The sequence below is a fragment of the Nelumbo lutea genome, chromosome 1 (assembly GCF_056320005.1).
Source record: "Nelumbo lutea isolate HS-2025 chromosome 1, American lotus-T2T, whole genome shotgun sequence".
NCBI lineage: Eukaryota > Viridiplantae > Streptophyta > Magnoliopsida > Proteales > Nelumbonaceae > Nelumbo > Nelumbo lutea.
In genome coordinates this window covers 160,191,620-160,204,429 of record NC_142684.1, presented here as the reverse complement: position 1 = coordinate 160,204,429, position 12,810 = coordinate 160,191,620, and the positions used below count along the sequence as shown (strand labels likewise).

The window sequence follows — 12,810 nt, the reverse complement described above, 5'->3', positions numbered from 1 at the left end:
AAACCCTGGTTTTATTTGAAGATATCTCTATAGTGGCCTTGCTGAATAATTGGAGGGAAGTGGCAAATTCAACCCCTAATAAAGCTATATTTTTTCCCATTTGGCTCCACCAGATTGTGGATTCACTAAGTTTAACTTTGATTGTAGTAGCTAAGGAAACACCTGCCCTTCCGGTATTGGAGGAGTTTTCAGAAATAAGGAAGGAAAAGCTATTGCTTTGCTTTCAGGCCTAATTGGTGTAGGAGACCCACTTCAAGCCAAGATACTGGCTGTTTTGGAAGGTACAAAAAGGGCAAAGGAGATGAATATTAGGAGGTTGATTATTGAAGGTGATTCAAAATTGGTAAAAGGCTGGTTAGAGGAGGATGATGGGATGTGGGGCTACATTAATGAAAGAAGGAAATTTAAGTGGCTGACCCAGGGTATGGAAGTGAGATTGCAGTTGGTTAAAAACTTAAAAGAAGTGCTAATTCCTTTGCAGATGCACTTGCCAAAAACAAAAGGGGTAGGAGGGGATGAAATGTTTTGGGCTATGTTGTAATCCCATTTCTCTCTGTGGGGAGAGTTTAGACAGTTTACCTCTCCTTTCACCTTTCTGTACTTTTATCTTCTTTCTTAATTCTAATAAAATGTTTCTGTTATTGCTAAAAAAGGGTTGGAATTGTTAGTCCTTGATGTGTCTTTCTGTCAACTGCACGAGACTTTTTTCTCTGCATTGACTTAATCTGTATCCTAGACTCTAGAGTCGGTGCTTGTTTGAGGAAAGCTTTCTTGATTGGAAGTAATAAGCCTAAGCATAAAATGTATGATTCTGATGAAATTAGAAGTTAATTTTGAAATATTAAATAAGCATATTGAGAAGCAGTGAAGTTGTTTGGAAAACAATCTTTTTAACCAAAAACTGGGCGGTTACTATAACTTCATATGGAAATGCAATGAAAAACCTTTGTTACTCTTCTGAAGTTGTAAGAAGGACCTTTTATATTTGTTATCTTGCCTTTTGATGGAACTTCTTTCAAGTCCATGGCTAAATAAGTTTTGGTGAGCTACAAGTTGTCATTTTGTTTAGTTAAGAATGAAAATAAGGAAAAATAATAATTATGAGAACTTTTGGGAGTTAAAAGGATGAATTATGCATTTCTGTTGGTCATCCATGTGCAAACCTTCTTAGTCAGTAGGTATCAAATTTTCCATCAATCTACCATTTCCTTGAGAATGAAAATAAAATAATACAATAATCATGAGAGTTTTTGCAATTCGATGCAAAAATAATCAATTATCTTAAAGATAACATTTAAGAGAGCTTCATTGTCTTGTAGACAGTTTACTGCATTGGAATTTGCAATTCCATGCTTGATTCATGTAAACTTAACGAGACATCATAAGGTCCCTTTTTTTATCATTTACTACTGAGCCTTTAAAGGAAAGGAAAAATGTTTAAGTATGGAACTAGGGCTGAGGACCTCCAAAATGGACCTAGGGATCCTTTTGTGTGACTTCATGTCCTCTATTCAGTTAATTGAGACATACAACTGAATTGATACCACCCATAGAGGTTAGCTAACTAGAAATCAGGTTAAAAACCTTGTTGCATCCATGCCATTTTAAACATTTGGATGATGGCTAAAAGTCCTATTGCAAGCTCTGAGGGTGGTCTGAGAATGGTAATTGAATTAGATGGTTGAAGGTGTTCTGTTGGGTGGGATCCATTCAGTAGCATATCACATCTCCTGCAGTCCCACAAGTAAACCACTCCCTAAAAATCATATCTTCTTTCCCCCCACAAGTAAACCACAAGTATGGACTTTTTTTATACTTCCTTTTATGGAATAAAGAATACCCCCAAGTGAGGGTTGCAATGCTTACACTGACAGCAGGGCAAACAATCATTTAACTTTTTTGGTGCAGCAGTATTATCCCATTTTTTGGTTTGGACTGTTGGTTGGGTTTTGGGGTGGTTGGAAAGAGACCAGATTTAGTCCTCACAAAATTTTTCCTCAAACCATCCTCACAACACTTACAACCTTGCATTTGGAACATCTCCGTACTTATATTTTTTTGTTCATGGGAAGATGCTTCCAATGCAGGGCTGTAAGTATTGTGAGGACAAATTTTGTGAGGATTGAATCCGGATTCAGTTGGAAAGGCTTAACAAGTTAGTTTCACAAACAATCTCCATTTAAATGCTTATAGTTCTATCACACGAGTCTAAGCTTCCTAACCTGTCCTGGATGCTTGGTGTTGCTTAATCCATTCGTTCATGTCCTAGAAGGAAACTCTCAGCTTCCTTTTCTTTGTTTGATTTTTCACACATATATGCAGGCATCTCATGGTAAATTGGCAATGTCTTGCAGCAAACCATAGGAATATTGTTCGGTCTCCAGTTTTAATGCGAGAGCTGTGGCTGGAGATGTGGCATGATATTCATCCTGATGGTAAATCAAAATTTGTAAGAAAAGGTAAGTAATTGGCTTCTTGTGTTCATTTTCTTTCACATGAAATCATTCCACATAGTCATCCTTGAACAGATAAGAGAGGACCCTTAAGGAATGAAGACTGTTATTGGGATTATGGGAAAGCTCGATGTGCCTGGCCTGAGCACTGTGAATACAGGTTGCTTTATCTTCCATTTTTTTCATTAAAATTAAGCACAAGGAAATTATCTTCATAAAGTATGTGGTGTCCCAGGTATGTTTTTGGTGATGTTCACCTTGGACAGAGCTGCAGGTTAAAGAATTCTTCAGCTGACCAGCTCTTAAGTTATCTGTAGATTATAAGGTACCATTTTTCTGTTTTCTTCTTCCAAATTCTTCCTTTGTAGTAACCAGTGGCTTCTCATACTGCACCAGAACAATAAATTGACAATTTAATATCAGCTTAAATAAAGTCATTTTATGTCAAGAATGGAGTAGAAGTTACCTCAAGGAAGAACTTATTAAAGCTAGAGGGACCATGATGCCTCTGCATGAAAGATGACTTTAGGGTAACCATCTCCATAGAATGGTTATTTCTTCAAGTACTCTCTGGAAGGTCAAATACTTGCCTTTTCTTCTGTGCTTTTAGGAGAGAATCCCAAAGGGGGCATCATCAAGAAATGCAATAACATCTCCAGCACCTTCATTTGTGTATCGGGGCTTTGTTGACTGAACCTTGAGCAGTCATTTTTCTTGTGTACTGGCTTGAAGGTCAACGTACTTTCCTTTCTCTTCTGTATTTTTTGGAAGAGGAAGTCCCAAAGAGGGCATTTAGAGATGTATAGCATCTCTATTTGATATTGTAATCTTAGGAGCTGTACTCGAAGTAGCAAAGAAGAGAAGAGAACCTCTGAAGTGCAGTGAATGTCGAACTGTACTTGCCAGTCGACCATGCTATTATTTATATTTGAATATAGTACAAGGTACAAGAAATTACTAGGATGCCCCTGATTAGTGATGGGACACCTAGATGACTTAAATCAGTAAACATGATTAGGCCCATTAACACAGGCCCAGTTACAAGATAAGTTAAACATAAGAATGGGCTAATAAGAACTCTTATTAGCCGAACATCACTCTAACATTCTAACACTCCCCCTCAAGCTAAGCATGGATATCAATCATGCTTAGCTTGCCAAGTATGTCCCTGAACTTTGTTGTTGCTAGCCCTTTAGTTAATACATCTGCAATCTGCATCTCTGATGGAGTATAAGGCACACAGAGTTCTCCTGAAATAATTCTCTCTGACAAAGTGTCGATCAATTTCAATATGTTTTCTCTTGTCATGCTGCACGGGATTGTTGGCAATGTTGATAGCAGCTTTATTATCACAATACAGCCTGAGAGGACCCTCAGTCTTGATACCAAGCTCATTAAGAAGAGTTTTGAGCCATAAGAGTTCAGCAACCCCGTGTGCCATAGCTCGGTATTATGCTTCTGCACTTGATCTAGCCACAACATTCTGCTTCTTACTATGCCATGTGACTAGGTTTCCTCCCAAGAATGTACAGTAACCTGAGGTTGATTTTCTGTTTCCAACAAACCCAGTCCAATCAGCATCAGTGTAGGCTTCAATTTCAAGTTTGTTGTTTTTCCTGAATAGAATTCCTTTCCCTGGGCAAGTCTTTATGTATCTGAGAATTCTTTCCACTGCTCTCATATGAGGGGTCTTTGGTGAGTGCATGAATTGACTGACAACATGCACCGCATAGGCAATGTCTGGCCGAATAAGGGATAAGTATATCCGTTTTCCTACCAATTTTTGGTACCTTTCTTTATCACAATATTCCTCACCCATTGATTCTTGTAATTCATGGTTCGGTTCTATTGGAGTGTCTGCTGGCCTACACCCCATCATGCCTGTTTCCTCTAGGAGATCTAGCACATATTTTCGTTGACATATGTAGATTCCTTCTCTTGATCTAGCAACTTCAATCCCAAGAAAATATCTCAGATTTCCCAAGTCTTTGATCTCAAATTCTGAAGCTAAGAACTCCTTCAGTCTCTTCATCTCTTTCACATCATTTCCAGTAATCACCATATCATCCACATAAACAATGAGTGCTATAAATTTGCCATCCTGTCTCCTTGTAAACAATGTATGATCTGCACTGCTCTGAGTGTACTCCACTTTCTTCATGGCCATACAAAGTCTCTCAAACCATGCCTGAGGAGACTGTTTCAAACCATATAATGCTTTCCTTAGTTTACACACCTTCTTTCCAACATCATATCCAGGTGGGGGTTTCATGAATACCTCTTCATGAAGATCACCATTTAGGAAGGCATTCTTCACATCTAGCTGATGAAGTTCCCAAGAGAATTTTGCTGCTAGTGACAGTAGAAACCTGATTGTGTTGAGCTTTGCTACTGGGGCAAAGGTTTCTTTGTAGTCAATTTCTTCCTTTTGGCCTTGTGCCTCTCAATTGACCCTCTTCCCTGTGCTTTACTGTGAATACCCAATTGCACCCAACAGTGCCTTTCCCCTCTGACAGGTCCACCAATTCCCACGTTCTTGCTTTCATTAGGGCTTTCATCTCTTCATTCATGGCTTCTTGCCACCTTGGATCAAATGCCGCCTCTGAGTACTTGGAAGGGACACATAAAGAGGAAAGAGCAGACACAAAGGAATGATAGGCAGGGGTTAAGTGTGAGTAAGAAACATAATCAGCTGGGATGTCGAGTGGTACAAGAACGAACAGGCTTACGGAGAGCAATGGGAAGATCCAAATCTGAATTGAGTGAGTCAGAATTACCTTGGATTGCAGAGACAGATTGATCTGAGTTCAACTGGTTGCAATCATGAGGTTGAGGGCCCTTCTTCCTTCTACTGTATGTAAGTATCTCTTTCTCTTGCCTATTGAAACCTTCAGAAGCATCAGTTGAATCTGGGGAAGTAACTGGCACAGTGGGAGTCTCACTAGGTTGACCGGGAATGTTACAGCTAGGAGTAGTGGAAGGTGATGAAAGGGGAACAAAAAAGAAGGGAGAATGAGAATCCTCTTCCAACCCACTAGTCTCCCCCTGAAGAGGATTTTGAGAAGACTGGAAATAGGGTTGAGACTCAAAAAAGACTACATCTCTGGTGACATATTTTTTCTTGGAGACAGGATCATAACACTTATACCCCTTTTGCGTAGGAGAGTACCCCAAAAAAATTCCCTTTGTAGCCTTGGGATCCAGCTTGGTTTTCTTTGGATCCTTCACATGTATGAAGCATGTACAACCAAAAACCCGTGGGGAAAGAGGAAAATTTGGAAGAATGGGACACAAAACAGAGAAAGGAGTCTTCATACCCAGTACCTTAGATGGCATCCGATTTATCAGGTATGATGCAATGAATATAGCTTGAGACCAATATTGCTTGGGCACATTGTGCTGGAAAAGTAGGGCTCGAGCTGTCTCGATTAGGTGCCTGTTCTTGCGATTAGCAACCCCATTTTGCTGAGGGGTGTAAGCACATGATGATTGGTGTAACATGCCTGCATCTTCCATGAATGAGTCCAGGGATCTTTCAAAGTATTCAGCTGCATTGTCTGAACGGAATTGCTTAATCTTCTTATCAAATTGTGCTTCAACCATCTTGCAAAACATCATAGTTATCCGAGGAACTTCATCACGTCCTTTTAACAGATAAATCCAAGTGCACCGAAAATAATCGTCAATAAAACTGATAAAGTAACGGAAGCCATCAATGGAAACAATGGGTGAAGGACCCCAAACATCAGAATGAACCAAATCAAAAGGGGCTTGAATTCCATTACTAGAAATTGGATACATTGATCTACATTGTTTTGACATTCGACACACATCACAAATTAAACTCTGACTTGGAATGCCCTTACATAATTCGGGAAACAACATTGCTAACGAAGAAAAAGACAAATGACCTAGCCTAGCATGCCACAAGTGCAGCCTAGCTATTGACTCTACACTTTCTGGACTAGTAGTAGCAGAAGCTTGTAGGGTTGAGCTGATATCTACATCAAAATAGTAGAGGCCCCCATACTCATGACCACTCCCAATCGTTATCCTTGTCAATCTATCCTGGAAAACACAATGAGAAGGAAAAAAAGTTATACTGCAGTTCAATTTTTTTGTAAGTTTTGAAACAGACAACAGATTTGAGGTAAGACTAGGAACATGTAGGACTGATTTAAGAGAGAGATCCTTGCTTAGGTCAACCACCCCCTTTCCAAAGATGGTGGAGAGAGACCCATCAGCTACTCTCATCTTATCCTGGCCAGACAACAAATGATATGAAGAGAATAAGGAGGACATATGTGTCATATGGTCAGTGGCTCCGGAATCAATCACCCAAGAGGTAGAATTAATGGAACTAGTTGCACTAAATGTAGAGGTTGTACCTGATTTGGCAAGAGAGGTGGAAGCTAAAGAATTGTTCTTCAAACGGGCTAATGCCCGATTGAGAACCTCTACCTCACTAGCTGTGAAGCCCAAAGTACTTGGTCCAGAGGAGTCGGCAGCCTGCCTTGTGGTGGAAGAGGACACTGTCTGAGTACTCTGTGAGTTGTTACTACTGTTGTCGATGGCAAGATTCCCACTTGCTGTGTGGCCCTTATGTTGCCTTTTGTCCTTTCTCAGAGCAGCTGGCTTCAAATGAGGGTACAAGACCCAACATTTCTCCTTTGTGTGTTTCTCACCACCACAATGGCTACACTTGAGGGACTTCTTGTCTGAAAATCTATTTCCCTTAGTGGAGACTAGGGCTGAATGTTCTCCAGATAGTTCTGTTGACTGTGTCTGGGAGTCAACTTGCATCTCCTTTCTCCTTACTTCTTCATCCCTCACCAGGTAGTAGACATGGTGAAGATTAGGTAATTCATCTCTCCCTAGAATTTGTGACCTTATACCTTCATATACAGGGTCTAGGCTCACCAGAAACTTGAAGGCTCTGCCCTCCTCAATCTGCTTGTCATGCCTCTCCTTATCCTTGGCATTTTCCCAATCCAAAATCAAGTGATGGTCAAGCTCTTCCTAGAGGCCTTTCAGTGTTGCAAAGAATGTTGCCACGGACATGTCTCCTTGCCTTAGGGCTGCAATGTCTTGATTCAGCCTGTAGATTCTAGCATTGTTCTTTTTTTGGCCATATGTCTTGGATACTTTCTCCCAAATTTTAGCGGCTGTAGGGAAATGATGAATAGTTCTGGCCACCCGAGGAGTCATGGAGACCAGCAACCAAGACATGACTGTGGCATTTTCCTTGCGCCACACGGTGTATTCAGGACTGCCAATTTCTGGTTCTTTCTTGTCTCCATCCAAATAGCCTGTGAGATCACGAGAGGTAATGAACAGCCTTGCTGAGACGGACCACTCTCTAAAGTTATACTCATCCAGCAGCACACTTGAAATCTGCAAGCTGTGCAGATTAGGGTTTTCCAGGTTTGAGGACCTTGTGACAGGTCTGCCATCTCTAGAGGAAACTTCACCGGATAGTGAGGACATCCTAACTTTAGTCCTAGAGTTGTTCACAGTGCTGTAGGTGGTTCTGTTTAGGGCTGGCCGAAGTGGTCACAGTGTTCACAGTGCTGATAGAAATGTTCACAGTGCTGGTAGCACACTAGATAGACTTCACTTGGACTGAACCAGTTCGGGTACAGTAGCAAGTAAAAGTTCAAGGCTGCAACTGTGCAGTGTAAGCTTTTACCACTGTACTGTGCAGGGCTGAAGTAGGGCTGGTAACCGACCTGAAAATAGGGCTCTTTACCACTGTTCTGTAAGAGTCTTGCTGGTGCACCGAAGCTGCAACTGTAGAAGAGGCTCTCCCCCTTTCGGCTAGTGCTAGGACTGTTGAAATCAGTCCTCAACTAGGTCTGTCCTATACAGACCTCTCTTAGTAGCCAGATAGCTACTACTTGCTGGAAATAACCTAGTAGGACATCTACTTCTGGGTCTTACTTCCCTTGAGTCCTACAACCAAGAGAAACCCTAGGTTCGAACTTGCTTTACTCTCTTACACCCCTAGGTCTTTACTGCAGCAACCCAGAAAAGGAAGAGAGAAGATGAAAAGACAGCAAGAGAAGAGAGCGTGCCGGCTGAAACCAGGAAGAAGCTAATGCTCTGATACCATGTAATCTTAGGAGCTGTACTCGAAGTAGCAAAGAAGAGAAGAGAACCTCTGAAATGCAGTGAATATCGAACTGTACTTGCCCGTCGACCATGCCATTATTTATATATGAATATAGTACAAGGTACAAGAAATTACTGGGATGCTCCTGATTAGTGATGGGACACCCAGATGACTTAAATCAGTAAACAGGATTAGGCTCATTAACACAGGCCCAGTTACAAGATAAGTTAAACATAAGAATGGGCTAATAAGAATTCTTATCAGCCGAACATTACTCTAACATTCTAATAGATATAAACGATAGGAAGGGGTTTCTTCCTGAATTTCTTGCTCCGGCATCTTTGTTTATGTACCAGGGATTTGCTGGCTGAACAGTTTAGAGAAGAGAACTAGATGAGCCAAGAATCTTCACATTAGAGTCCCCATTACAGCAATCACCCCTGAATGGCCCAGAGTCTTCATATAAGCCATTGTGCATTTGTTGAAATTAGGAGTTGTTCAGATGCCTAGAGATACTTTTCCAGAGTTTCTTTAATATGGTCACATGTTTGGGTTGTTGCTTTTATGTAAATCATACAAATTATCTGCAAATTGTAGTATTGGAATCATTGGTCATTTCTATAAAATTCAATTTGTAATTTGTTCTTTTTCTTCCCAACTTCATTTTAAAGTGTCTTGTGAGTGCTTCACATAAAATACAAAAATTTAGGAAGATAAGGCAGTTACTTTATATCTTATTCCCCTTATTGGTCTAAAAGATCTAGTAGAAATTTCTTTAATTAGAATTTGGCATGACATCGTTATGATGCATTCCACCACCTATTTTGTCCGTCTTTGATAAAATCCAAATTTCTATAACACTCTATTGATGCATTTCCATTCAATTCTGTCATAAGCCTTTTCCGTATCAACTTTACAAGATATTAGCCCTGATCTACCTTTCTTCTTTTTAAAGGAATTATTCAGCTCATGAACAATTAATATACTATTGGTTATTTGTCTATTTGGGACAAAAGCACATTGATATGATGATACCAATTTTTCCAAAATTAGTTTAACTCTATTTGTTAATATTTTTGCTATTAATATTTGTTCCAGCCTTACCAGATTTGGAGCAGTGTTTTAAAAGGCATGGGAGGCATACGCTTGGAGGCGCTCCCAAAACGCCCTGAGGCGTATGCCAGAGGCGCTGACACCTCTAAGGCATATGCCTCAGGTGCAAGAGGCGTACGCCTCATGCGCTTTTTTCATGAGGCATGCATGAAGCATACGCCTCACGCGCCTCATGCACATCTTATATAAAAAGGCAGAAACCAATAATAGGTTGTCTTTTTTCATGAGGCGTGCTAGAGGTATACGCTTCATACGCCTCATGATTCTTTCATAGGTTGTCTTCTCCAAGTATGTTGATCAACTCATTCTAGGGATAAGGCTTGAATGATGATGATGATATTGTTCCACTCATTAGAATGTCTAATTTGACTTGGTTTGACCTTGCTTCCACCCAACTAGGTTTTCAACCTTTCTGATGTTAAAGCTTATAGATAGATATGAATGTAAATATTTCTAACCGGTGTTGTTGGACTTGAATCAGACAGGAAACTGGAATGCTCACTTAGCAAAAGGTTTTACTATTTAATCGTGGTAAACTCACTTCGACCATGAAAACTGTCAATTAACCAGGACCCAAAAACTTATTCACTGGGTTTCTATGTCACTAGTTGAACAACTTGAACTATCTGGTCCGGTTCAAGCCTAACAACACTGGTTCTAAGTCATAAGCCATGTATCTAATTACCTTGTACAAAAAACAGCAAGATGCAATTAGTTGCATCCCAATTTCACAATGATAATTTTGTCCAATGAGTCTAGTATTATAAATACTAAATCTCCTCTATTTTTTCCCTTTAAAAAAATAATACATTAAATATCACCTTTACTAATAGTAATTGATTCTCCTCATAAGTTTGTTTTACAATTTTACCCTCGTTACAATAGTGCATGTAATGCTATTACTTATAATGCTTTCCCATCTATTCCCTCTAGATTCTGAACTCTACCTTTCGGCTAAATCTTTAGAACTCTAAAATTTAGTGGTAGAAGGAATTTCCAAGGTAGTGGTTTGATGGTGCAAAAATAGCATAGGGTCTTGGAATTATATGATGAAAGAAGTTTCATCCTCAACTTAGGAGCCAAGAGCCACATACACTTGGACCCAAAGACCAGCTATTAGCTAACAGCATAGTTGATGCTTTGGCAAGGAAAAGGGTAAATTGAAATGAGTTTTTTGGGGGATTATTCCCTTAGCAATAAGGGATGTAAACAAATAAATCAGATAGGTAGTGGCTGCTAGCCCATACCTAGGGGTGCTTGGCACAACTCTTGTATATCATTATATTATTCTTTCATCACAACTGATAAAATTTCTGTTTCTTACTGATGAAAAGCCATGATCTTGTGTATCAATTTTCAAAAAAAAAAAAAAAAGTGAGGCCCCCCACATGCCTTGGATGTAGAGTCTTAAGTAGTAGTTTTAAAACATGGAGTGTGCCCCTTTTTTGAAATAAATTATTAATACCGATTATCAAAAAATTACCCTAAGATCTTCCACAGGGCAGCACAATTGGAGACCAAATGCCAGAGGGGTTCCTGTTTCCCACCTTGTACCTTTGCCATGTTCCTTTGTTTCTCTATCTCGAGCCCGCTGCAATGATTAAATAAGGAGTTCAAATCTTCTGCAGTTCTACTCATAATACTGGAACTAGGCCAATCATGATACACATCAGTTCCATGCAGATGGTCCCATTCACCAAACTGATGTGGCATGTCAAGATTTGTTCAATTTCTTCTGGTTCTCATAAAGGAAACAAAATGCTGAATTTTCTGTTTCAGCCACCAGTCACCGTTGCGACCATATCTGCTAAATTGCTATTAGAATTTGAGTCCATATATATACATGTGTGCTTGTATCAACGTTAACTGTTTTCTCTAACCTTGCACAGATCTGCATTTTTTGACAATACTTAAAAGCACCATTCAAACTTGGCTCTGATGTCACATGCATTTCATTTTTTATTTCAACATGTTTATATATATTCTTGATGCCTTTGTCCTTTGGTGAATATTATTTGCAGTTGAATCTTTCTTATCTATCCATTCATATCAGATATGGTGCTTCGTAACAATTAACAAAGAGCCCTAAACAGATAGCAGAGCCTATTTACATCAGAAACCTGGTGAGACACTTCATACACTTGATTTCAAGACCCCTAATGGGAATAGTTCTTCTGGCACTTCTCAATCAGAACTTTGATATTGGTTGTTGATTTCTGAAGTTATTAGATTGAGATTGATTCCATATCTTTTTTTTTTTTTTTTGTTAGGGCTCTTCAGATTTTGTAGCATTAGTTTCCTGACCACAAGAAGCTAATTCTATGTAACATTATGCTCTCTAGTGGATCACGGCAACCATGTCCCTTCACAATGCCAATTTTGATTAATCATTCAATTTCTGCTAAATGGTAGAGCACAGTCAACCATTATTGATTGCACATGTAGAAGAAAGAGGACTGATGTTGTTATTGTGGCATTACTGTAATAGGTAATTACATCCTTAATTTAGAATGTCTCAAGAATGTACATAGAGATGAAATTTGAGTTAGTACCGGCAAATGGTTAGAGATAAAGCCCACAATGTTCCTTCTCAAAAATAAAAAATAAAAACCACAATGTTATCATGCTGAAACGATGATTAGTCCTATTTTGAGCTCCAATGAAAAGATTTAACTAGGGCAGGCGAGAGAATTGTGTTTGTGGTTGTTGCTACATTGATTTGAAGTTTTGAATTACTAGGTCAATGGGGTGGTATGCTAAATGGAGGTTGTGAGCTAGATATGTCTGCAAATTTTAAGCAGTTTTCACCAATTTAATGACTTCAGGTAGAGATGGCAATTTTTCCCACTTTCTGGATCCCTGTGAGGGGAGCCTGAATGACGGGGATGGGGATGTTTTCCCCCTGCACTGCAGGGATCAAGTGATGGAGAAATTTTCATCCCCATTGGAGGGGCTGAGGAGAGTACTTGCCCACAGGGCTCCTAATCTCCACCTGTGGGGATCCCTGCTTATATATGCATGCATGTATATATATTAATATTTTTTAAAAACATGGTTAAATATGTTTGTATATATTTGGACCTTTTTTTTAATAGGATTGCAAGTGAAACTGTTTTTTTTTTTAATAAAACA

The 12,810-nt window shown here is 39.4% G+C and overlaps 1 protein-coding gene across 32 annotated transcripts in view; it reads left to right on the top strand.

Annotated features, from left to right (window-relative positions):
- PSAT1 (phospholipid sterol acyl transferase 1) overlaps window positions 1–12,310 on the top strand; it is a 123,296-nt gene extending 110,986 nt beyond the window's left edge. For 7 of the 32 annotated variants that reach the window (XM_088959337.1, XM_088959329.1, XM_088959379.1 and 4 more), the window contains exons 13-17: window positions 2,355–2,459; window positions 2,529–2,613; window positions 2,689–2,778; window positions 11,700–11,801; window positions 11,949–12,251. In XM_088959337.1, the coding sequence (XP_088815463.1) occupies window positions 2,355–2,459; window positions 2,529–2,613; window positions 2,689–2,770 (272 nt within the window). In that variant the 3' untranslated portion in view covers window positions 2,771–2,778; window positions 11,700–11,801; window positions 11,949–12,251. Of the gene's footprint in view, window positions 1–2,322; window positions 2,460–2,528; window positions 2,614–2,688; window positions 2,779–11,699; window positions 11,803–11,948 lie in introns of those variants that run through there. The other 25 variants (XM_088959387.1, XM_088959270.1, XM_088959294.1 and 22 more) reach the window with 13 other exon arrangements.
- Window positions 12,311–12,810: the final 500 nt, after the last annotated feature.